Source organism: Diplotaxodon limnothrissa, linkage group LG8 (genome assembly GCF_057381915.1).
Source record: "Diplotaxodon limnothrissa isolate DT_005_m linkage group LG8, D_limnothrissa_male_GT1.1, whole genome shotgun sequence".
Lineage (NCBI taxonomy): Eukaryota > Metazoa > Chordata > Actinopteri > Cichliformes > Cichlidae > Diplotaxodon > Diplotaxodon limnothrissa.
In genome coordinates this window covers 29,004,994-29,032,676 of record NC_140603.1, presented here as the reverse complement: position 1 = coordinate 29,032,676, position 27,683 = coordinate 29,004,994, and the positions used below count along the sequence as shown (strand labels likewise).

At 41.7% G+C, this 27,683-nt stretch overlaps 1 protein-coding gene across 1 annotated transcript in view; it reads right to left on the bottom strand.

Annotated features, from left to right (window-relative positions):
- The window catches only part of srcin1b (SRC kinase signaling inhibitor 1b), an 82,261-nt gene that overhangs the window by 38,269 nt on the left and 16,309 nt on the right, over positions 1–27,683 (bottom strand). Inside the window, exons 3-4 of the mRNA XM_085361065.1 lie at positions 20,645–20,671; positions 1,567–1,768 (exon numbers count right to left, since the gene is read on the bottom strand). Coding sequence (XP_085217191.1) covers positions 1,567–1,768; positions 20,645–20,671 — 229 coding nt within the window. The remainder of the gene's footprint in view (positions 1–1,566; positions 1,769–20,644; positions 20,672–27,683) is intronic.

Genomic DNA, 27,683 nt, shown 5'->3' with positions numbered 1-27,683 from the left:
CGTACACGAGGACACACGATACCCACTTGTTTGTCATAAATTCTGTGGATAATGACTTGTTCTATTCATACAGGTGCTCATTCAGACACCACACAGTACTCCAACCAGCTCCAGCTCTGGTTGGATCAAACATTAAACACCGTTTAATGTTTGATCCAACCGAGTCTGACACTTCTATTCTCACGTTCAGCTCCCCTGGGTAATATTTACGAAGCTTCAGGGGTGCAGTGCATGTCTGAAGGCTCGGGTTATCACTCTCTAATGAGAGGTGGGCAGCCAAACATCCCTCCAGTCCCAGCCCTTCTGTGCGAGTCTGTGAAACCACACTATTTTTTTAAAGATTGAGCTACAGACACTGCTGAATTTTGGCACAGTAGTTCTGACTTGTGCCTTTGAGCGCACCACCAAATGTGACTTAACCTTCAGACCCTCATATAGTTCAATAAAGATAGTAGGACAGTCCCTTGACTCCATTGGTCCTGCTTTACACTTGCATTGCATCGGCTGTAAGATCTCCGGTTCCCAGCATTATTGGGGCTGGAGCCAATGACTCGGAAACAAGGTCAATCATCACATCACACCTGCGTCAGAGTTTCTGGGCGGTGAAAAAAAACATCTTGGGGGAGCATTGATATCGATAAATGTCTTGTGAGTCAGTTGCTCTACATTTTTCTCTGGTGTGAGGATTTCACTGAGCCAATGGGTGCAGCAGTGGGCAAATTTAAGCCAAGAGCTGTTGGCAAAGCTCCCCTTTAATCAAAGGAGTCTCAGTAATGGCCACCAGCAGAGATGTCAGCACAAATAAAGGTTTTTAATCTCAAAAGTTAGTCTAGAAGTAAAAAATAAGCCTCAAATAAAATGAGCTAACATTAAAAAAAAATCAGTACTTGTAACAGTGTTTTTCTCTCAAGCATCACTTCTTTGTAATCATCAATCTGCAGTCAGCAATTTAACTCAGAGTTTGGAGAAGCAGTGGGAACCATCCTTGGAGTAACAAGCTTGTTATCTCTGACCAATCAGCCAAAGAAGTCTGAAAGTGTGACTGCATTAAAAAAAAGTAAATGTTATTACTGGGAGATGAATCCTGTCCCGACTTCTCATTTGTGGTTCAAAGAAATGAGAAACAGATTTCACCCGCACAGAGTTTAAAATGACAACTGAGGTGTTTTTTTCCCACTGAAATAACTTACTATTAAAACAACATTACAGAGACTTTATGAATAAACAGGAAAAAGGAAAACCACACCCTAAAATGTCAAGATTTTAAACTTTAGTCTGAATAAAAATTTTGCTGAATGAAACTAAAAGCTGTCTGCATAATTGAAGGCTCCAATCTCCTGAAACATCTTTGGATTTTATTGTAGAAAGTTTGTAGTCATCATCGCCGTGAGCAGATTGTACGTGCACATGTCTAACCCCTACATGATCTCATTTATTGCACAGAATCAGAAGGGTTCAAGTCGTTTTCGTCATTTCTGCTGAGTGGATATCACAGATGGGCCTCGACACAATCTAAATATGAAAGATATGAAATTTTTCAATTTTACTCAAAGACAGCGGACTGACCTGGCGCCCGCAGCTTGGCCTGGCTGGACGAGCGGGCCAGCGGCAGGCTCTGGCGGAGCCGGTTCATCCTGTTGAAGCCGATGGGAATATCAGGGTCTGACATGTTCTCCAGATTTTCGGCTGACGCGAAGGATACCCTGCTGGCCTGGTCAGCGAGAGCTGGCTGTGTCGGGCTGAGTCGTGTCACACGTGGCGTGCGAGTCTGCGAGACAGAAGTCGAGAAGTCAGGAGAGAAAAATAAAAGCACGGATGATGCAGAGCGATCAATGAGCTGACACCAAAAACACATGCAGAACAGAAAGCAAACAAAATTGGCCTCGGGAAATCAATGCAAAGAAACAAAAGAGACTGTAAAAACCTGCTTTTAGCACAAATACACACATTTAACCTCAGACAAAGAAGCTTTACGTCTTCATCTACGCACAGAGACTCAAAACAAAGTGAGCCGAAGCCTAAAATTAGAGCAGCTCAGACAGCCAGGTTAAACAAACCCACGAGTCAAACTCAGGGCCGCCTGCGTTAATGGGACACAAAAAACTATTCAAACAATGTTTCCACTAAATGTTCTGATATGTAGGAGGCAGCAGCTGGTGCTGACTGAAATCTTTCTGAAGATGAAATAAATGGATGATATTCTGCTGGTGGCTCAGAGCACGTGCCCGAGAGCCTGGTGGTTTCAAATGCTCCTAAAAAAACTGAGCCAACTGGGGCATTGTGATGCTAATGACCCCAGCAAATCCAAACTCTGGCCTGGACAGCCCCTCTATCTGTAATGCAGATTGCTGCTAATATTTCACCTGTCCAATCTGAAACCACTGGGAAGCCCAAATTGAGAAGGACCTCTCATTACAGCCCTACCAGGAGCTCCTGCAGCAGGTTGGCTTTTAATGAATCCTTACTGTCAGACATTTTCCAGCCCAAAGACTACAGTAATGAGCTCCCACAGTGCCACGTGAAGCCAGCCCCAATTGTCTTATGCATCCGTGCTCTTTGCTTAGTCCTCACTAACACTCTATGGGTGCTGTTTGATTTCTGGAGGCTACAGCGGGCCACGCATGTGTGCGCAAACATGTAGGAAACGCCAACAATCACGTCAAAAGACATCAAATCTGAGGATAAAATGCACACTTACAGTCTGCTCCACTAAATTATCTCTTGGGGGTTTGCTCTTTCTTCATTAATATCATTTCAAGAGTCCTTCAAGAGTGGATGCTTCTCTGGTGTCCTGGATTGTTGATTACCTGACAGGAAGACCACAATATGTACGTCTCCCACAGTGTGTGTCTGACAAGGTGATCAGCAACACAGGGGCACCACAGGGGACTGTCCTCTCCCCCTTCCTCTTCACCCTCTACACCACAGACTTCAGCCACTGCACAGAGACATGCCATCTTCAGAAGTTTTCTGATGACTCTGCGGTGGTTGGATGCATCAGCAGGGATGATGAGACAGAGTACCGGGCTGTGGTCGACTCCTTTGTCACGTGGTGTGAGCAGAATCATCTGCAGCTCAACGTGGCAAAGACCAAGGAACTGATCGTGGACTTCAGGAAGACCAGGAAACACTTGACCCCTGTTTCAATTCAGGGGGTCAGTGTTGACATTGTGGAGGACTATAAATACCTTGGAGTACACATTGACAATAAACTGGACTGGGCTAAAAACACCATAGCACTTTACAGGAAGGGCCAGAGTCGTCTCTATTTTTTGAGGCGACTGAGGTCCTTCAACATCTGCCAGAAAATGCTGAGGATTTTCTATGAGTCTGTTGTGGCCAGTGCGATCCTCTATGCTGTTGCATGCTGGGGGAGCAGGCTGAGGGTCGCAGATGCCAACAGACTTAATAAACTAATCCGTAAGGCCAGCAATGTTGTGGGGATGGAGCTGGACTCCCTCAAGGTGGTGTCGGAGAGGCGGATGCTGTCCAAGATAAAGACAATGTTGGATAACACCTCCCACCCACTCCATGACATGCTGGTCAGTCACAGGAGCACGTTCAGTGAGAGACTGAGATTACCGAAAAGCACCACTGAACGACACAGGAAATCATTCCTGCCTGTGGCCATCTCCCTGTACAACGCATCCACTTAACACACTGTTTGCTGCTACAACTACACATGTTTCTTTTCCAAATATTTATTTATGAGTGACTTATGTATGTATGTATGTATATATATATGTATATATTGTACTATTCTTAGTTAGTGTATTGTCTGTCTTGTCTTAATGTTGGTTTAAAATGGAGCACTGTAACAAAAAATAATTTCCCCCAGGGATCAATAAAGTATTCTGATTCTGATTTCTGATTCTGATTTAAATTTAAAAAAAATGGCGAAACACATGCACCCACATGTCTTTTAACACAGAGAACAGGCTGACAGACTATGTGTGCCTCCTCTCATATGTTTGGAGATTTATGGTCTCGGAGTGCGCTCGACAGCCAGACACTGCACACCTTCTGCCTTCCAGCGCACAAGAATCAAGCTGGCGGGGAGAAAAGAGCCGGGAATTATAAAGTTTGTGTTCAGCGAATTGTGAAGGGAAGAAGGGAAAAAGAGCAGATAAGGGTTAGAAACAGAGCGTATATTCACCAGAGAAAGAGGAGAGTAAACAGAGTAAAAAAGATTTTCTCTTTTAATTTCGGTTAACAGACAGACGTGAAGCTTGGCTGTACGTTTAACTCCGCCGTTTTATTTTCCACAGTAACAGTCAATAAAGCTTCCCACAGGATCTCTCCCAGAGGACCTCCTCCCTCACACTCCCCTCACAAGACTCATTAAAATGACTTTGGCTGCAGTGATAAGCTGGGCAAAGAAACACATGCACAGTGATATATTTTTCAAATCTCATGGAAAGCGTGATCAATTTTCAAATCTGAAGTGTACATAAAATTGATTTGTGTAATGCTAAGGCCTCGAGAGAGCCAGAGAACCTCTGAAAGGTCGGATAACGCTAAATCAGATATATAAATAAATAAAAAAATCAGATGTTTCAAAGAAAAGTGCTCTTAGCAATTCTGAAATTATGACAAGTGCTCTTTTTATTGCCTGTTCTTCCAAGTGATTCGTTTTTACACTGAAGTGATTAAAAGCAACTCTTTTCATCTCGTGCTTTACTGAAATCATTTCTGATGTCGCGGCGTAGCATCAAAGGCTAAATGATGTGTGGGTTCTGAAGGAGAAAGGTTCAGCCTGCATACTGACAAACACTTTAGAGGCAGAAACACCATCTCCATTCCAATAACACCGCCCATAATCCAGGGAGACGTTCTGGATGGACGCTTGTGTCTGTGATCTCTTTCTTTCAGTCACTAGCGAGAGCTCATAACCATAACTGAGAGTGAGGAACAAAAATCGACAGCTTCACCTCCACACTCAGCCCGCTCTTCACCACAGCAGACCAGTGTTGCATCAGCACATCAGTGCAGATGCCGAACCAACACATTCGCCTTGTTCGCCTTGTAATCGGAAGGTTGCCGGTTCGAGCCCCGGCTCGGACAGTCTCGGTCGTTGTGTCCTTGGGCAAGACACTTCACCCGTTGCCTACTGGTGGTGGTCAGAGGGCCCGGTGGCGCCAGTGTCCGGCAGCCTCGCCTCTGTCAGTGCGCCCCAGGGTGGCTGTGGCTACAATGTAGCTTGCCATCACCAGTGTGTGAATGTGTGCGTGAATGGGTGGATGGATGACTGGATATGTAAAGCGCTTTGGGGTCCTTAGGGACTAGTAAAAAGCGCTATATAAATACAGGCCATTTACCATTTTTACATAGTTAGTCTCTCCTTCCTTCTTCCCCCAATTCATGAACAAGGCCCCGTGATACTCGGGGTACCAACTCATCCCCAACAGAATAATAAAATGCAATAATTCGACTCACTAAATCTGACTCACAAACCTCTTGGATGGTCTGTTTCACACAGCAGCCCACAGGAATGGTGAAATAATTTCATTAAAATGCTCCAGAAAGCACCATCAGTGCAAACACAGTAGAGTGTTTCAGTTCAGTGACTTGATCTTATACACAAACCACATAATCTTTAGTTCTCCTTCTGCCTGAGTCAGTGACAAGCTGCTGCTTTACTCTACTACTCCAACAGAGATTATTTTTTTTAGCCATCGTGTATCACTACTTACATTGTTTTTGCATTAACTAAGTGACCAGTTTATGAATCCTCCCTGCAGAGGTGCAGGACACACCAAATAAACTGTGAATGATTATTATTACACACACTGGGAACGGTGTCAGCAGCGGGGCTCCAGCAGGGGTGGAAGAGCGTTGCTCCTCCTGGCCAGAGGGTGAGCACACTGAACCCCAAGTTGTTGCTCTGTGAATGAATTATTAAGTGATGTGTTCATAAAGTGATGTGTTTATACAGTGATGTGTTTCAGACATGTCCAGCTTGGAGGAGACCCCAGGGCATGCTGGAGAAATTACAGCAGAAGTCCTGGAAGGAAGGATGGTTTACAACTCGGCGCTAATTAGCAGGCGTTTGTGGCTTGCTCATATACAATTCATGAACACAGCTTGCTAATCAAGCTTGTTAGCATTAGCTCTTCAAAATAAGGATAAGCTATTGTTTTACATAAAAAATGATTCCTAATATGAATAAAATGGGTTACTCGCTCAGTGACACCCGGGACAGGCTCCAGCCCTGCTGAGACACTGGACTGACTGATTGCAGTCAATAAATTTTGTCCTTATCTCTGTTTAGCTTGAATATATTCAGGCTCCTTGCTTAAGGAGGCATTCTCAGAGTCTTATTACTCTGCAATGGACACAAAGGTCTGTGAAGTCGATCCAGCTACACAGAGTGCTTTAAACATCAGTCTTCCCTGAAAGCTGAAGCATCCAGTGCATACGTTTTCTTGCATGAGAGATTCAATGAATTTCATGAGCACAGAAGGGCGGTGCACATAATCACATGGCTTTCTCTTTCAAATTGAACTGTAATCACTGAAGGAAGACAACGTGGATAATTTCACTTGTTCCACCTTTGTCAGACTATATGAGCCGTTACAGAATAAAACTGTCAACTTTCCATTAATACATTTTTTATGTAGAAAATGCTCCTCGGTGTTGTACTGCAAAGGATAGCCTGGTTTATTCCAGGCACCTGCAGTTTGAGCTCATGTCTTTTTAAATGTACTCGTGTAAACCCGGCTTTCAATTGCACCAAACCAACAATTTGATACCAGCACAGATGGAAATGTGTGGGCTTTATCACTATTTAATGACTAAAGAAAAAAACACCAGATTCAGACCATGATGCATTACCTGCGCAGGACTCTACGGTCCTGTGTGAAACACAGTCTGTGGTTCAACAGCTTGTAACATGAGGCAGTAACTTAAAAAACCTGCTTTCTCCCTGACTTTATCAGTAACGAGCCACTTCTTATCTGTCACATGAAATATGATATATTAATTTAAGTGGAAATCAATTTAATATCTTGAAACATTAGTCATCTGCTGTGTCTTTTTTTCCATGACAATAAACAAGCAGCTGGCTGCTCACCAGGTCTGTTCCTACTGCCAACACGGGGAGAGGTGAACTCTGTGCGATGTTATGATCACGGCAACAATCCTGAGCCAACACAATCACCCTGATTATTTAAAATGGAAGAATGATGTGGGAAAAATGGTGACTTGGTTGGCTATTGTTGGATATCAATTTTGGCTCAACTATTTCTGTGTCAAGGCACCTCAGACCTCTGTCTGACCTTTTATCCCCACCTGAGCACCATATTTAATCATTCCTGTGCTGTTCTACTGTTTTAAAACTCCCCCAGTGATCCTCCAGAGACCAGCAGGAATCTCTGCAGGGATCTGGGCGAATGTGGTGGGAATGCAGACAGTTCAAGTGTCAAGGTGCCCCTCGAGCTCTGTCACATGACTGGCAGGACTCCAGGATTCCTTAAAACTAACATTTTCTCACTAATTAGCTCATTTAGGCATATAGAAGTGGTCAAGAGGACCTGCTAAGTAGAAGGAAATAGAGAGGAAAGGTGATTTTTAGTGACTTTGAAGGGGGGCGTGGTTCTTGGTGCCAGACTGGCTGCTCAGAAACTGCAGATCTACTGGGATTTTCCCACACAACCATCTCTTGGTACAGAGAACAGTTTGAAAAAGAGAAAATATCAAGTGAGGAGCAGAGTGTGAATATTTTGATTTTTAATCTTTTTTAACAGCCTTTCTGGTGTCATGGTGGCAAGTGTGCATTTGACATTTTTGTAAGTGTTATAGAAAACAACATTTATTCTTTGCAGGAAAGAAAATGGCAGATTGAGGTTTTTACCTCAGTGCGAGCTGAAACATGACTCTCAGTTCAGCTAATGTTAAACAATTTCAGTTAATACCAGGCAGAAAAAACATGTGGTGTTATTAAGAGTATGAATCAAGTTAAACACAATATCGTGCTACTTATAACTTAAAAACCTCTCACTGAGTTTTTGAAAAGATTTACACTAAATATCATGTTCCATTCAGCACAGTTGACCCTTACCTCTACTTCCAGATTCTTGTTTAAAAGCATGAAAAGAGCTTCAGCTTCATTAGCTCCTCACCTTGATCTCTTTAGAGGCTTCTGTAAAAATATTCACAGCTCTTTCTGATGCTTTCCAAACCTCAGTGTGGCAACTCTGAATGGTTACTACCAGCTAACACACAAGATACTGACTTAAGATGCAGCTGTGCACAGCTGTGCAGAGCCCCCACCCCTGACACAGCTGCCACACCCCTGGACCCAGCAATTTCATGGACATTACCTCTACATGCCGTGGCATTCCTTTCCAGTGAGACTCACAAATGAGAGCATCCCAATCCCTACCCGCCTAACGGCATGTTTGGGTGCCACATCATACGAGCCTCGGCTGGAAGATGCGAGTCGGCAGGCCGCACATCTTTGCAACAACAGCCCGAGGGGGGAGAGGCAGGTGAAGGAGGAGCACGCGTGATGTGTTCAGTGGTGCGCTGCCCGATATAGCCGCAGTCTTCTGTTATTTCCCACAGAGCAGCTTCGCAGGAGCAGCTGGGGGTTAATTGCCTTGCTCAAGGGCACTTGTTTTCAAGTTAGAGGCAAAACCTCCATGAGAGCAGGGAGCCTTTTGCTCATTTCCCTGCTCGGATTTTCCTTATTGACAATTTTGAAGTATTTTGATCTGAGCTTTTATACTTTAGCATCAAAGTGTATGTGACCCGATTTTAGTTTATTTACAAAATAAATAATAAAAAAAAACCCTTGTGAACCCTACAGCCGGCCAAGTCTGGGGTGTAAATACAGCCTTTCATCTCTACATTACTTCAGTTATATAGCCTAAAGTGAAGGATCATTTTCTTTCACATAAAATCTAGAGGGAAGTTCTCATCCAGTTATTGCTTTCCACAGAGTTCAGCCTGCTAAACAAACCTCGCAGTCTTGGCAGATGGCAGTGAAGTGTCAATAAGTGATTCTGGCCACGTGCCTCAGCGCAGTGCCAGTCGGGGAGCGCTGCAGCAGTCGGCCTCCTAAGCCTTTTAGCGGCGGAAAACGCTCCGGCTATTCTCCGAGTCAGATTGGGGAATAGCGATTTTCCACCAAGCATCATATCAACAGCCAAACAGCACGAGGGCCACAGAAGCAGTTGTCTGAATGCGTTAGAGATGAGCTAGCTCACTGGGACAAATATGGCACGGGTAGTCTGGGGATGTCTCTGTATGGAAACTGCTCTGTCTTCCATATTCTCTGTGTAAGACTCATGAAAGACGAACAAGTGTCTTGCAATGCTTCTGGGCTCCCAAAAGAGACAAATCCTTTAAAAAATGTCCTTTGAATGAAAATAAAAGTTTTAGTGGATGATTCTCTTCATTACTGAAACATTTACGAGACTGCTGAGAAGAGAAAAAGACTATAAAATGTTCTTAAAGGCAATAACACATTGGAAAAGTCCAGTTCAGTGATTCCACTTAGCTTCCTAGCAGACACTAATCTAACAGGGATGCTCCTGGTGAAAAAAATGAAACAACTAGTGTAAAACTAAGAAACACTCACATATCAAAATAAATTTTGATTACTTTTTTATGGACAATATCAAAAACTGTCTTTAATCTTTAATCATCTTTTATCATCCTTTAAGTGCTGCTTATGAACACGTTAACTCTAAAATGATAGCGAAGAAGAAAAACGCTTGAAATAAGCTGTTAAATACAAAGACACATTATTAAATTATCACAAGTTATCATGCAAAAAACTAATAATTTGCCATTGAAATGTGTGGTGCATTGTGCATATAATTTTTCTATAATATATGACAACCATCCCAATAAAAGGAAAAACATCTAAAATAATAACAAACAAATCATCCATCCATTTTTTTCCACCTATCCCGAGACGACTCGCAGGTCAGCCTAAGCAGAGAGGTCCAAACCTGCCTCTCATCAACCACCTCCTCCAGCTTATCCTGGGGAACACCGAGGCATTCCCAGGCCAGATGAGAGATATAATTTCTCCAGCAGGTCTCCTCCTGGGAGGACATGCCTGGAACACCTGACCCAGGAGGGGACCATCTCAACTGGCTCTTTTTAAGGAGGAGAAGCGCCTCTCTGGACCCCTGCTGAATGAATGAACTTCTCTCCCTACGACTGCATCCTGCCCGCAGCTCGGACACCAGCATTTCACTGCATGTTCACTATATGTTGTATTGTTTATGTGACAAATAATATATGTATTTAATAATAGTAATAATAATAATAAGACCAACCATGCCCACGACAACCGAAGGAACTGCCGTTTTTGCCACTTCAGCCTTGAGCTACGTTCACATGTACACGTTATATTTTTAAAACTGATCCACAGAAAAATATTTCTGTTCACATGAAACATGCACATTTTTGATCCGTTTTATAAAAATGACAAAATCTAGTAGCTACACAGACATAACCTGATAAACATCGGTGAGGTTCGAGGAACACAAGATGTAATAAAGCCAGGTATGCATATTTAAACATTTCCTCTGCTTCGTCACTATGGTTACAAAATAATCCCAGTAGGCCCCATTATCATTCCCTCAGTAACGAAGAAGGCTGATGAACAAGTGCAATACTGGATGCAGCTTCAGTAGGATCCCCACTCCCTATCTAAGCCCCACAGTATGGTCCACCCCCCCCGCCCCAAATTAAACACCAAGGCAAAGAAAAAGCGACAATAGGCGGTGATTACTCTGGCCACTCTCGACAGAAAGACAAGCGGACAAGAGATGTAAAATGCAGCATTAATATTTGTATAAGTGAGGCTGGGAGTGATGAAAAGAGGAGAATTATGCAGCACTCTGCTCCATTGTGTCTTTGACACTGTCAGCAGCAATTGCTGCCTGGTGTTTGAATCCATGTTCAGCCCCGGTGACGAGCTGAAAATCCTCATGCAAGGGGAGCGTGTGAGAGGAAATGTGTGATATAATATAAGAATCTATATTCCCATTTGCTTGCGTCCAATCAGTACGAGCGCCACCGATGTTTGTGTGCATTTAGCAAGCTGGAGACATCAAAGGGGGAATAGCAGGGGACTATTAAACACATACACAGCCTCACACACATGAGCACAGCGGTGCACTGCTGCAGGGGTTTCTATTGCATCAGAAGAGGAGGCGAGACTCCCCGTCTCCCTGAGAGGAAGAGGAGCGATAACCAATCCTGTATGGGCAGCAGACCAGCAACAAATAGGGGGAGAATGGGAAAAAAGCCAGCATGTGTGTTTGTCACCAGCTAAACAGACGAGGCAGCGAGAGAGCTACTGTGAACGTACATGACGAAAGGAGCACGAGATGCAAACTGTAACACGAGAGATTAGCCATATATCAAAATAAAAGAGGCTATTTTTGCAAAGTACATATGCTGGATGTATATGTAATTAAGCACCGATATTCAAGCACTTTCAGCACAGCCGAGCATTTGTTATTGTCTGTCTGTGTTAAATAATAATAATGGATTGGATTTATATAGCGCTTTTCAAGGCACCCAAAGCGCTTTACAATACCACTATTCATTCACTCTCACATTCATACACTGGTGGAGGCAGCTACAGTTGTAGCCACAGCTGCCCTGGGGCAGACTGACAGAAGCGAGGCTGCCATATCGCGCCATCGGCCCCTCTGGCCAACACCAGTAGGCAAGTAGGGTAAAGTGTCTTGCCCAAGGACACAACGACCAGGACAGAGAGCCCAGGGATCGAACCGGCGACCTTCCGGTTACAGATGCGATTCCCAACCCCCTGAGCCACGGTCGCCCCGTTAAAGGATAAAGTCGTCACTCTAATTTCTTATTGTCGACGATCCTCTGAAAAAACCCAAACCAACAATGTGCCCATCTGTCCCTACCCTGTCTCTGATGCTCAGCTCTCAAGCTCAGTGATTTCTGGAAGTCTTTAAGAAATACTCCTAAATATACACTTTCATTTTATGAAAACAGGCACAGTCATTTTACAAACAGATGGGCACTTATAGCACAAAGGAGGAAATACTCGATTTGCTAAGGACTATTTTCAGCCGTGGATTAATCGACAATTTTTGTGTGCTACTTCTGCAAATGACTCAACTTGGATGTTTTTTTTAATCAATCCGTAAGCCCTCCCACATCGTCTGACACTAATAATAGTTTGTTTTGTGTATTCATGTATAGTCAAGGATAATTCCAGTGCCTTTCAATTTGATGCTTTTGCCTCATTGTGACTTAACTGAGCGCCTGTTACAAAATAATTGTATTTATTCTAAGATTATTGCTCTCTTAAAAAGCACAACAGTGAATTTAGCTGTTGAGCAGTGGTTCTCGCAGGGTGGGAATATTTGACCACTGAACATTCTGCAATGAAAAACTGCACATAAGTTATGAATGAATTAATTTGCTGCTTCAGTATCCATTTCCTGTTAAATATCCTTAAAGAAAATTCTGTCAAAGAGGGTTTAGGTAACGGCGTGCAGCGCCCATAGTGGGAATTATGCGACCAAAAGAGCTCCCAACATTCAGGACACCATATCATGAAAGCTAAATGTCTTAGGGCTTCAGGCGGCCCAGGGACAGAGCACATCACCTGTTAGCAGAAGTTGATGAATTCAGTTCAATTGAGTTTTATTTACACAGCGCTGAATCACAACAACAGTCACCTCAAGGCGCTTTATATTGTAAGGTAGACCCTACAATAATACATACAGAGAAAAACCCAACAATCATATGACCTACTATGAGCAAGCACTTTGGCGACAGTAAGAAGGAAAAACTCCCTTTTAACAGGAAGAAACCTCCAGCAAAACCAGGCTCAGGGAGGGGCGGGGCCATCTGCTGCGACCGGTTGGGGTGAGAGAAGGAAGACGGGATAAAGACATGCTGTGGATGCTAACATAGTGCCAGGTAAGCTATAGAGCCATAGTTCTTAGAGAAGTTTGACCTCCTTTGAAAGAGTCCTCACTGAACCAAAAGCAACAATATGTTTGGTAGGCTATGTTAAATCGTCTGACAAGGTCCAGGCAAGATGTATGCTAACTGAGTGGTGAGTACAAATGGGACGAGAAGGAAAACTGGCAAAGTGTATGATGATATACAGGCTGATGGCTTGAAATTTCTGCTTGTACTTTGATGTACAAACAGCTGTCTTAGAGAACATTATGGTCATAGAGAAAGGCAACCTCAGACAGGCATGCAGGCATGGCCCTTAATGTAGTTAGCAAAATAGCTATTTAAGGTGGCTAATTCCAAGAAAGCTTGGAAAAAAGGTGAACCTTCCCAGGAGTGGCCTGTCTACCAAAATTACTCCAAGAGCACATCAACGCATCACCCAGCAGAAGAACCCAGAATAAGAACTGCAGTCCTCACTTGCCTCAGTTAAGGTCAGAGTTCATGATCCAACCATAAGAAAGAGACTGATGAAAAACAACAACAGCTCAACTTTTGCCAAAGAAAAAAAAATTGGGGGGAAAAATATTCTGTGGACTGAAAAGAGACAAATCTTCTAAAAGGTTCAACTTTTGAGTTCCATCTGGACTAAAACTAACAACATTTAATAAAAAACATCACCGCAACAGTTAAACATGATGTTGGGGCTGCTGTCCTACAGTCAGGACCTGCACGACTTGCTGTAACTGATGGAACCATGAATGCTCCTCTCTACCAACAAGTAGTGCTATACAGCGTTTTTAGGTAATTGTAAAAGTAGGGACTTCAGAAAAAAAAAGTCAAGATATTTTTTGGACAAAGACTCATTATACAGCCTGGAAGTGTGAGGTCTTGCAGTCCTGCTGCAGGCACACCTCTCTACGTGTCATCTTTGTTCAGTGAATGCAAAGAGAAGCAGTGAAGTAACTGTTTGCACTTGCACAGTGTTTTTCTTGGGGGTTATTTATGGGTTAGGTGCTTTGCTGGACAGAGCAAAGATAGTTTATCAGCTCCATCCTGCAGGGTCTCTGAGTCCTGGTCCTACAGGCAGGAATCTTAGCACAGCTTCTCAGATCTCCCTCTCCTCAGCCACTGCCTCCAGCTCTTCCAGGGAATGCTGAGTTTTTCCAAAGCCACCTTAGAGATAACCTCGCAAGTCCACTCTGGGTCTGCCCTGCAGTCACACCTACATTTTGTGGCCATAGGGGAGGGTATGAACATATTAGCCGTCGTGGTCAGCTCTGTCATGTTGCAAACTGCTACCTGGTGTGAATGAGTTGGACTTACTAGCAGCACAACCTTTAACTTCTCTACAAATGAAGGTATAAAATTTCACTGACCTTGATTTTTGTTTTTAAGGTTGCTCCAGGGCCAGAAACTTTAATTCAGAGCATCCTTACTGCTGTATTGACAACAATATTTGTGTAATGTTGTGCAGGTGCTATATATAAACTACAGTTTGCTGTGTTCATGGTAAAGAGGACAGCTGTTTTGGACAGCGGTGGAGCTCCACTGCAGAGAGGAACGAGACACACACACACACACATGCAGACACACAAGTTCATTGTTAGTTTTGGTTTTATCCCTTCAACCTTATCCTTTGACATTTCACATCCCATTTAATTCAAAAAGCAGCAGTGTTCTCATTGTTCCATTACAGAAAATCCTTGAGCAGAGTTCAGATTTGCTGCATCAGCAGTAGGTATGCAAGGATGCCTTTCAGATTATCAAGTAATTTTATGGTTAAGATGATGTAAGCTGCAGTAAGTGCTTAGGTTAGCACATGCACAACACAAGCTCAATGAAAGTAAGGGTCACATGGGTCCGTTCAATATGCATAATTTATTCAAGCCTGATGTGGAACTAATAATGCATTTTAGTCCCATGTTGATCCTTACATGGCCGAGATGTAAAGAAATTTGATTCTTCTTCCACAAAACAACTTAACTTTGAGCATTTTTCTATTTTCCAACTGTCAAGTCTGAAAAAACTGCTTTGTTTTCTCATCTACTTTCAGTTTATCTAGTCATTAATAGTGTTGATATGATTATGTGAGCTGAAGAACTTGAATCCACATCTATATACTAAAGGTTAAAATGGTTTGTTGTGGGGCCAAAAGCACTCTTTCTTTTCATAAACAGCATCCCAATTCCAAACTAATTTCATAGGAGACACTTTCTTTGTTTGCTATTAAAGTTTAATATCTCAGAAGAACTGAGGCACATAAATCCTCAGCGGAATCTATTTATCGCTATTCATTTTTTTATTTATTAAACCTTTATGACTCTCGAGATTAAAAATCTCTTTTGCAAGAGTGTCCTGGCCAGCACACGCAGATGTACAACTGGTGGCTGCACAGACTAGTAACACACAGAAACACACACAGCAAAATGCACAAAATAGGTACAGAAATGTGCATGAGGTGAAGAATGAAACATAAAAATACCCAAAATTATAAATTCAAAGCTAAAGGAAACTTCAAACATCAGAGTAAGTTATTGTCTGGGGCCAGAAACAGGAGCAGGAGTGTTCACACAGAACATCTGCCGCCTGTAGCAGCTGCCTCCAGCTCAATTTAAATCACCTGAAATTCATTTAGTAAGATCAGCTCATTAATTATTGTGACTTTTGTTTTAATTGCTGATCCTCTGGACATATTTGCAGGAAATGTGATACTTATTACACCCAGTCATCAACCTCCAGGGCTAAAAAATAAAAACCAAAGTGGACCTGCAGTTCTTCTAACGGCCACATGAGGTTGACTCCAAAACCAAGTCCGTCCAAATACTTCACATGTTAAAATGTCCAACTTTTCAGCAGAAATAAATATGTTCACAGCCTGGGACCAAAAGCAGCTTTAGCCTCTATGGATAGTTTTACATATGACCATCTGTATGGTGTATGAGGATTTTTATAATGAACCCATTTTTGTATTTTTAAGTCTTAAAAGTTAAAGATTTGCCTCATGTCCACTAATTCGAGACACAGAACTAGATTTCCCAACAGGTTTTTGTGCTGCTGGTGCCATTTGGAACATTTTATTTGGATTGTGTGACAAATAATACGGCTTTCTGTGTGGTAAAGACTGTCCAATCAGTCTGTATTTAGCAATAATTAGATACCTGTGCTCTACAGCTATGCACCTTGCTAACCAAGCTCAGCTAATAACTTGTATATGGTTGCTACTAGCTCTAAAACAACAACATAGCAGGGGCCAAAATGGTAACGCCGAGGCTTCAGAACCAATGGGTGATGTCACAGTGGCAACAATCTATGATTAGACTGCACACAACAACAGACGCACAACAAACCTGGAGTCTGCCCACACTCCAGCTCGCCCTGAATGATCCGTTTTCTTATTATTTAGCTGACACTTGAACTTAAGTGACATTCTTCAAACGTGCCTGTGCTAACACAGCTGAAGGCACAAACGCTGTCTGCAGATGCTGGATGTAAACTCGCTCTGTCACTTTATATAATTTTTCACAGAGTGGGAGCAAGTTCCTCGGTTTGAAACCAGCTGGTAGCTCCACAGCCGCTGAAGCTGGCAGTGAGTGATGACCACTAATGGGCCTGTTTTCAAATTAATCCTTTCATGTCATGCTATTTGCATTGCAGCCTCGCCAGCGCTTGGTGAAATTTCCGACTCCAGCCGGAAACAAGGTTTCATTCCGATGGCTGGATTCAATAAGGGCGCACTCAGGGGTCTCTGAGTGTTTTCAAAATCTTGGATAGCAGACCGCGTGTTTGTGATAGCGTGGGTTTAAATTTGGCTCTGGATTTTTGCTACATGTCAACTAATCCTATCTCTAATATTTTCTGTCACTAAGTGTGTAACTGAGTCCAGATTGCATTCAATAAAACCACAAAGAATAAAAGGGCATGATTAATGACTTCACGGCTTCCATTTAGCTAATCTTTTTTATTCTTTTTTTCTTTTTATTTATCTTATTTTATTTACTTCAGTTGCTGCATGTTAAATAAAATATTATATGCTACTTTAAACTAGAATTTTTCTTTTGTTTTACATTTATTCTTCATGGGAATCATTCTTAAAGCACCTTGAACTGAAATAACCTGATTAAAAATGTCTTATAAATACGTTTAAGGGAGTGGATGCCTGATAATGACACCTAAAGGTTTACTAAGGTTTACTAACTACACTTATATAAGGTTCCTGAATTGTGTATAAACTGTATTTAAAAGATGAATGCAGTCATCAAACTGTATTTTGAACTGCTTAATCAGTTCAAGGTCCTGGGAGGGCTGGAGCCTATCCCAGATGTTACTGGGTAAAAGCCAGGGTAGCCCATCACAGGGAAATACGAACATGGGCTCTGAAGCCCTTAACTGTTTCCCCCATAAAGACGACATCTGATGACCTCGTCTGCACCTGTAGTTTTCTTACCTTTTAATTGGTTAATAGGTTAGAATAGTTTCCATTGTATTTCCAAGGGTAACTGCACAGCTGGAGACCACCCTCACTACCTTCTGATGCAAGGTTTCAAGGTGTAAAGAGCTACACCTTCATTCTTTCTAAGGGCCACCAGAGGGCGACCCCGTGAGTGTAAAGACTTCTACGAGAAAATGATTCTGCTGCTCGCTTGAGGTCTGAATCACTCTTTTGAATCCATCTATCCATGCATGAGAAGGTAATATGCTCCAGCTTTAGGTCACATTCATCCCTTTCTCACCGCTACAGAGAACGCCAAATGTAAAGTTCACACTTCCAAGAGGTAGTCTTATATCCTTCACAGCCTATGCCTGCACAGAAAGTACACATAGCCTTTAAAGGCACCAAACTCTGCTGAAAGTTGATAAAAAGGGAAATGAAAACGTGCTGGAAATTTAAAGACAATCTGTGCGCTAGATGTTAAGAAATTAGACTCAAAATGTTAAATTGGCCTCTTGGTTGTATTAAAGGAAACGTAAGAGGATTAATGGTGTATTTGTGGTGACAGGACTGATGGATGGAATGCACCATTTTTCTTACTGAGTATGTAATCTGAATACATGAACTGTTGAAGCAAATATGGTAGCCAAAGTCTGCATCTTTTTACAGTATATTTCAAAACACTCTATGTTTATGCACTTCTTTGCTGGACCAGAAACAATGACCAAACAGAGAAATTAAAACATAGATGCATGGTTCCCAGATCAGTGGGTTCTCTACTGATGGAGGATACTACGCCTTTCAGACTGCTTAAGCCTAAAAGGCAAATTTTTCAGGGCTTCTGGGATAGCCCGCAGGTATCAAGGTTGTTATGGAATTTACAATGAGACCAGGATTAACCTCGTGCAGAAATAATTGTTGAGGAGATGCAGATGAATTGAAGCAAACATTATTGTGGGAACTGTCTCGATACCAAGGAGAATGGGAGAGACATTTTGCAGCAGCTGTGATCATGCAGTTTCATGACCCAACTGTCCAGATAAGGAAAGACATTATGTCTCTGCAGTATCTACAAGCAGCTGGCCCACAGTACAACCAAAACACTATCAGTACACAGACATCACTGTAGTCATAAAAGCTTCAATGAGACTATTTTTCAAATAAAGGAGTTTAACCACAAATTTAAAAAAAGCAAAAAATTTACACGGGCCAAAACCATAAAAGCATCGTTTATGAATGCAGATACATTTTAAGATTGCTGGTTAACCTTTGAGGCTGCTCAAACACAAATGGTCAAAAGAAGTCTGACAACAAAGCGGACTGGAAATGAAAACCAGAAAGCTTCTGGTGCTAAAAACCTTGTGCCCTGCCTACAGGTGCACGTGCATCTGTGCAAATATCATCAGAGTCGTTAAGATTCAGAGTCTGAATCCAGGAATTTTGTGTCTGTCAACAACCTGTCAGGCTTAGGCTGAAAATCAGACCGATCTGACACTTCATTTAAATGGCCTGTATTTGTATAGTGCAATTTCTAGTCCCTAAGCACCCCAAAGCACTTTACACATTCAGTCACCCACCCATTCACACACTGGTGATGGCAAGCTACACTGCAGCCACAGCCGCACTGGGGCGCACTGACAGAGGCGAGGCTGCCGGACACTGGCGCCACCGGGCCCTCTGACCACCACCAGTAGGCAACAGGTCAAGTGTCTTGCCCAAGGACACAACGACAGAGACTGTCGGAGTCGGGGCTCGAACCGGCAACCTTCCGATTACAAGGCGAACTCCCAACTCTTGAGCCACGATCGCACTTCATGTTTCCTACACACAGACTTTACTTCGGTGGGATACCCCTATTTATAGACTTAGATCTTCTTTATCCATCTCAGAGAATGGATGAAGTTATCCATGTTACTAAAAAAACAACCCTTTTGGTCTTCGGTTGCAAACCAGCTGTCTTGTATCGCAGCTGTCCCCCCCCGGCTGGTGCGTGAGTTGTTTGGTACCGGTCCACAAGAGTTGAGGCTTGGGTGTGAATCGGTTTTTAACGGTTTTTATCGTTAACTCGGTTTCCCTGGGACTTTTCCTGTGTGTTATGAATAAATCTTCTATGTTTTGGTACTGGTTTTATTTTGTTGTATTTATCGGTGACGCCTTAAAGGCCGGTCCGTGAAAATATTGTCGGACATAAACCGGTCTGTGGCGCAAAAAAGGTTGGGGACTGCTGTTGTATTGTCTACCAACCTCCCCGATGGCCACATTGCTATTGTGGCGGTCCTGAATTAGTTACTCCCTATACTTCACCATCTTGCAGCTGCTTATCATAGCCCTCGCTCTGCTTTGGCGAATTAGACTACCTTCAACAGATGAGGTCCAAAATGTTGGCGATAAAGTTCTCTCACAAGATAATAAAACTTGATGGAGCAACAGCTAATTATGTTGCTCAAATATTGATTGTCACAAAGTACGTGGCACTTACATTACCTGCACAGAAGAAACTCAGAGAGGTAATATATCTAAAGACTGCTGATAAAAACCCTGTGCACAGCAAAACTAGCCCCACACATGCGTGCACATATTTGCATATCATACATCAAATCTCAATCTGTGGGAATCTTAGCTTCAGTTATGATGCAAGTAACAAATATTTATCACAGCAATCAAACAGGTGAATAATTCATCTGCACAACCTGCAGAACAGAATCAATCTCATCCATATTTCTGTCACTAATGACAATCCCACTGCACATCCTGCCTGCTAAACTCTCATTGATTTAGTTTTACCATCAGAGACCAACACCAGGCTTAATTTGAATTACAGACAACATGGGAGTTGTAGGCAGGGATCTGCAGGTCTGGAGACAGCCAATAACAAGCTTGGTACAGTGCCTTTTTATAGGGAAATTTTAGCGAGCAGCAGCAGTAAGTTAAGCTCCAGCCAGCAGCTCTCAGGCTGAACTGGACCTTTTCTTGCCTCATATTTGATGAAACAGGCATATTGTGTTCAATAATTGCATATCAGAAATCTTACTTGCATAGTTTAAAGTGAACCAAAGCACTTATTTGATTCATGCAGGGATTTTTTCTTTCTTATGTGAACACTCTGAGGGAGAAATGTCGCAGCATGCAGCACAAGAGTGTTAAAAGAGTTAAATGCAGAAGTGAGTGCCAACGTGTGACCAGCGCTAATGCAGTGGAGAAGCAGGCATGCAAAGACACAATGGAGTTATCCTATTAAGAGACGAATCCACACAGAGGCACAGATTTACGCTGAAACACAAACACAATATTGGCACTGACCTTGAAGCTCCAGTAGTTTGGTTGTTGCTAGAGGGGGAGGAAAGAAAAACAAAGAGTAAAGGAGACAGAAGAGGGGCAGGGAGGGTGAAAGAGGGAGAAAAAGAACGACTGAGTGTGAGACTTTTTGTTCTGCAAATGCCACACTAGAAATGCTCAAAGCACAAAACCGACTGGTTAGAACCAGAACAGAGAGAGAAAATGCTTTGTCACTCAGTCGCCATGCGAAGATTTGCAAGTGATACCGCAAAGTGTGCCTAATGAAGTTTGAGAGGTTTAATGGTATGTCGTTTTTACACAGCGAGAATGATATGCCCCAAAACACAAAGGCCACTTTGCTTAAAATGACCACACATTGTAGCAAAGCTTAAGCAAGAAAACCAAAAATTGCCCTTTTTATTTATTATTTTCTGTACATTAGGCCTGGTGAGGAAATGATGAGCTAATTATCGTGATGATAGCCAGATTAACTTGCGTTGTCCTTCACTGCCATCATAATAAGACTTTAATTGCTTGTAATTGCTTCTCAGCAATTAATCAAATGTTTACAGTGACTTCACACATACTAATGATGCAGGGCCAGGCAGCTCCTAAAACCAGCCCCACAGGCTCACTTGCAGAGTTTGCTGGCGTGTACCCAGGACCGGGATTAAAGCAATGCACAGACACTGGATTAACAAGCTGCCATTTTTACTTGATCTGGAAGGAAGCCAGTGCTCAGGTCAGCATTACTTTGATTCCTGAAGATGCAGACACTGAGAGCGTTTATGCACTGATCCGTCACCTTCAGTCAGAGCCCATGAATTGATACGTTCCATAGTACGACCCTGTGTGACCCTTCAAAAGTATTTGAATGACCCAGTCAGGGCAAATTTCTGCCACCTTTCTGCACTGATGTTTGATTTGATTTGGTATTGCTAATAATCTCTATGAAAAAGACAAAACCAACAAGGTGGTAAAGCATAAAGACACCGAGCTGGGAAATTAAAATGAAATACGAAAATGTGAAGAGTCAAAAATTAAGTCCAAAAGCAAGTCAATACTCATAAACTCCCGAGTAAACATGCTTACAGAGTTAAAGAAGTTAACTTAAAGAAGTCCAGACGCTTTTCTTTGCAAGCTCCTTTGACATGCTTACAGTGTTCCAGAAATCTGTTGGCCAAGATAATGTCCATTTTGGACAACACCTCTCACGCCCTGCAGGAGACTGTTAAGGCAACCGTGCAGGTTAAATACAGTACCTGCTGAAAAATACACGTGTGCATGTTATTGATTATTTGTTTATCTGAAAAATAACTTGAGGTACAGATGGGAAGAACCATGATTTTCAAATGTTTACATTTCCTTTAAGTTAGCTAGAAAATACTGAAGTTTAACCAACTATGTTTTCTCTTGAATATATATATTTTTCTTTGGTTTTTCAGTACAAGGGGGATGTAAGTTGCTCCTACAGCTAGAAGGTGGCAGTAATGGAAGAAGAACTCATTAACAACCAGGCATCAGATCAGTAAACGTCATCTGTCTTTGAGATGACACGTTCCTCCAAAAAAGGGAAAAATATGCAAATCAAAAGATGATAGTTGTCAAAAAGTTCAAAAGATGAAAAATTAGATCCACTGGAGACAGACGTGCTGGACATTTGAGGATAGTTTAAGTACAGTCTAATACTTCCCAGTGAATATTCAATAGTATTGTTGATTAAAACAGCCATCAAAGAATAGACTGTCCAAGAAATGTGTGCAACAGTTGATTATTTAGCACTAATTAGCAGGTATCTGCATCTCTGCGTTCCTCTCATTCAACTTTATGAATGCAGCCCAAACAAGCTAGGATTAGCGGATAACTTAGCGTTACTTGCCTGCAAAGCAAAGGAATTCTTATGTTAAAGCATTGTCTCCAATATTATTAGATGTGCAATAAATTTAATCTGCCTAGATTAACGTGTGTGTAGTTTAGCAGTTTTCAGAGACACTGGATTATCTCGTCCAAACGAATGGGTTAGTCTATGAAAGACGTCTGTGCTATGACACCATAATTTAATACTGTTTTAGCCATTTAGCAGACATCCATCTCTCTATGGTCACTAATTACAGCCGGCTAAATCACTCATTACTGTATGTGAATAACGCTCTCCGACAGTCTACCTTCTTTTTTATCCAAACTGGAAGTGAGAAATAAACTTCCCAGAGTGCTTTTCCATCTCTCAGCAGCAGCTGTATTGTTGTTATGTTTGAGAAGCACAGTACGCATTATAAAAGGGTGAACTGCTCCACCTTAAGAAGTCCATGGTGGTAACTGTTTGGGTTATTAGTGATCTTACAGGCAGACTGTCCAATCCCTTACAACCAATCCTATTTTTGATGTTTATAGGGAACCCTTCAGTAGCATCATCAATCTCCTCATTTACTTAATGATTTCAGCAAACTAGCAATTGTTAGTTCATCTGGAAGAACTGAACATGATTTATTGAGACAGAGAAATCAATGAATGTATTTGGCAATTAGACTCCAATGATCCATTGTGGCAGAATGGAATCCCAGTGGTGACAGGATTTAGGACTGGGCACCTGCAGTATAGGGTCTAGGTCTCTAGCTTTGGAGCTACCCTTGGAAACTATTTTAATAGTCCTCAAACCAGGTCCTTATTTATGTATACTGAAGTTTCAAAACTCGTCCTTAAGGGTACCATGGACATCGCCAGGCCTCGTCTTTACGAGGGAAAGAATAAAGGATGCAAACTGGAGGCTGACTGGCTAAAAGAAGGCAGGAAAGAAAACGACTGGATTAATGAAATGATGACAGCTTTGAGTTTGACAGCGTGGGAAAGTGGTAGTGATGTAAAGAACAGACTGGCAGCTGAACACCCGAGCAAACAGGAAGATGAGGGATCCAGATCTTCCTTATTGAACTGACGCATGAGCTAATTTACGAAGTCTTACTTTTTAAAACAGTTTAAAACAGTTTCACCTATTGCGATCAAACACTATTGTGCACAAAACCAGCTGCGCACAAAATGTTCTCACTTTGATGTGGAAGAACTTAAACACCAGGTCCCATTAAAAACCTGCAGGATGGACTCGAACACTGACTGAAGACCTCATCATCTGCTCTTGTAGCCGAAGGGGAAATTCAAATCCCTGCAGCAGGTTCAACATCTGCTAGAAAGGGTGAAACCACTCAAGTAAAGCCCACAGCTTTTACACCTTTGCCTGAATAAATGTTATGCTCGATGATGACTGATATCAGAGCCAGTCTTTCCTGAACGAAGAGAGAAATCACCGGCCACTATTTTCCTCAACTTTCACTTATATGTAGATGCTGGCTGAATGAGGGAACTAAAGTCAGGCATGTTCATACAAATCTTTATGATAGTGAGAAAGACAATACACATAAAGGATGCTGGTACTCTGAAGACCCCTTTGCAGTGTATGAAAAGTCTGTTATTCGACACGTAGCTTCTTTTTCTATTTCAAGGAACCTTTTATTTCAATTGTTTTAATATTTGGCAGGAAAAAAAACAGACAACAGTTAAGTCGTCACTGCACGGACTACTGAACTTGTGGGTAGATGAAAAATAACCCAATAAAAATGTCTAGCAGCGTGTCACTGTGTGTGTATTTGATGCTGATTCTCCACAGGCTGTTTTTGCCTTCAGCAGCAAAATATGTGCTGCTGTTGTCAACTTGTCAGCTACTAACCAGCATGTGTTTGGTATCACGAAATGTTCTGTCTGTAACCAAATCACAGTCTCTTCCATATCTGAGACATTTTAGTGCCTAAGCTTAACCAAACATGCGAGCAGCAATGACTCAACAGTCCCCCGTGCATCGTGCACTCAGCTCTCCTGGTTAAAAGTCATCTGTCTTTGTCTTTTAATGAGCAGTTTGGTGATATTTTAAAATAGAAACACTCTCGTATGTGGTTAATATGGGGTATCCCTACAAAGAGAAACTTTTGTTGTGTGTGTCGTCGTAGTTTTGTCGTTTTCATTGGTTTTGAATGTTTATTTCGAGTTTATTTTTGTTTGTTTGTACTTCAAATACTTAAAATGTTTAAAAAAGTTAACATTTAAGACATTTTTAATGACAGTATGTTAAACAATATGAACAAAGCATATTACATTACATTAAAGTTATTTCAGTTTTCTCCAGTTATTTTTTTGATTCCAATTCATGTTTTTTTCCACCTGAATTTTCCTTTTTTTGTTTAATTTTCAAACTAAAACTGTAGAAATGATTCTAACCAATGCTGTTAATCAGGACTTCATTCACTTACAGAGACATTTGTTTATCTAATGGTCAAAAATCACGGTGGAATAGCTTTCTGTCAAATGAAGTAAAATAAAGTCATTCCCATAATTACATTTGGACCAGAAGCACCAAGCAGATCCCTCATAGATCACTGAAGCAGCAACAACAAACATTTAAGCGGAGGACTTGAAGAATGTTGATATTTTCCAGTATCTAAATAACGAACTGAGAGAATTAAAAAGCGTTGGCAGAGATCTGTGATCAGGATTTATTTCGTTTATTTTCCAAAAAAACCCCCAAAAAAAAACAGTTGGGCTTACTCACCGCCAACAACACTATACAGTCTGACCTTACTCCATTGTTATCTACCAAGTGGGATTTAAATTAGCACACTCATCATAGAAGTAAGCTTTTAAAATCAACAACACGGAGCTTTCCAAGCCAGAGGTCACATGTTTAATAATTGCATTTTATTGCTATTTGACAACACATCTCAGTAATATCTGATTGATGTCAGGCCTCTGTGAGAGGTTGAGTCAACAGTAAATGATGAATGTCTGACTTATAACCAAGTCAAGTCAAGAACAAAGGTTAAAGGGAAAAATATTAAAGCACAGCAAATTTTGGCTATTAGCTGTTTACAAAATAAAGCAGCACTGAGTTGAGAAGCGTAACTCCCTCTCCACAATTACTTTGTGCTGTATGATTACCGTCTACATTACTACAATAAATCATTACTCATGTGGAAGAACACACCTCTCCTAACTGCTCCCAGCTCAATTACCTTTCAGTGCATTCTAATATATCACAGAGCGCCGTGTTTGCAAAGCTATCTTCTCACGCTCAGATCTCAGTTTGCACTGTCTTCAATACAGAACTCTAAAAAATCTACAAAAAGCTGTGACAACAAACGATTTGCAACAATTTCAGGAGAAGTGAGTGTGCAGAACTGATCATAGTAATGCAGTTGCCCCAGTGCTTTACAACACTGCTGCATGGCATCAAATATTCATGACTACAAAAGGAAGCAACAAAGTTAAAGTCCAGAGAAAAAGTCAACACAGTGCGAAACAAATGTGATCCTAGGTTCACTTGCTGTAGCTGAATCTACCACAGAGGTGTTTTTGAATGCTTTGCCAGGTCTTTATATGCCTGTCTGCCAGATTATGGACAGATTTTATTTTTAAAAAGTCAGGATCACAGAAGAGTCGTGAAACTCTCACGTAACTAGAGTATCAAATTCGTTGCACTTGCACCTAATTCAGAAAACATGACAAAAACTACATGCTTACTGTAGACAGGTGAATTGTCCTGTGTTTGCCCCACCTCACAGCCCATGACATCAATGACACCTAGAATTAGCCACACCCCCTTGCTGGACAAGCAGAAAATGGATCTGACAACCTCCCAGATGAAAAAATAAAGCCAAAAAAGTTCCTCTAATGGTCACGTGAGGCCAGTTCCAAAAGACTTCCATGTTAAAATGTCCAACATGTTTACAGCATGTTTCAAAAAAATCTATTTGACTAGGTCTTCCTATTTAAATGGTAAAATCCCAGTTCCTATACAGGACTCTTCTACTATACATAAGTTCTCAAAACACTTTGTACAACACTCCTCATTCACCCAAGCGCTTATTTCTACACCTAAGTGCTTTCTATCCAACATTCACATACATGAGTATCTTGGGGTTGAGTATTTTGCCCAAGGACACTTTGGCATGCACACTCGAGCAGCCAAAGATAGAACCACCACCTTTCTAATTCATGGAGGACCTGCTCTACCTCCTGAGCTACAGCCACCCCATTTAGTGTGTGAGGAGGGTTTGGGGATTCCAGATGTTATGGCCTAATCTGGCAGGCATATTCACAAGACTACTGATGTGTGAAGTCATTTTAATGACATTAGATAACTGAAGTTATACAGTGTGACAAATATTTTCCTAAATGGAATTAAATGGGAAAAAGTGTTTTTTTTTCCCCCAACAGTTTTCTACAATAAACAGCAGGAGACCAACAGTGATGTGTGAAATGATTTTATCTCATATATAGAAGTTTGTTGTACTTTTTCAGTTTTTCTGATGTTGCACTTCAGGACACATCTCTCATTCTGCACACTTTCTCATCAAATTGTCCAGATCAGAGAATTTTGATGAAAGATGTTACAACTCGTTGTCTACAGCTGGAAAGAGACATTGTTTGTATTTCTACAATATTTCAAATATGAGTTATTGATTCCAGAAGATGAAATCAATAATTATCTTTCCAACTGCACTGAGCTACCCATTGTACAATTCTAGAAAGAAAAAAAAATCACACATGTGGCTCGAATTGCCGCTATTTATTCTCACTCTTCAATGCATCTTTGTCATAAGGACACCTGAAATGGTGAAAACAACAGCTCAGAGAGCAACTGCTTCATTCAGCATTTAGCTGGAGTGTCTATGCAGTAATTAGCTTGTTGTTATGAGCTGCCATGTTGCTCCTTGAAATCATATTCTAAGCTAAAGAACTTACAATAATGGAGTATAAACCTCAATAACCACATGGCCCCATATAAGCTAACACTTGGTGACAGTGGGAAAGAAAAACTCCTATTTAACAGGAAGAAACCTCTGGTAGAACCAGGCTCAGTGAGGGGCGGGGCCATCTGCAGTGACTGGTTTGGGGTGAAGTAAGGAAGACTGTAAAAAAGCCACACTACAGATTTAGTGTGCAGACTGTGTTTCATAGAAGATCTGTCAACTTGGGTGAAATTAAACAAACGTTCAGTCCAATCAATCATAACTGAAGT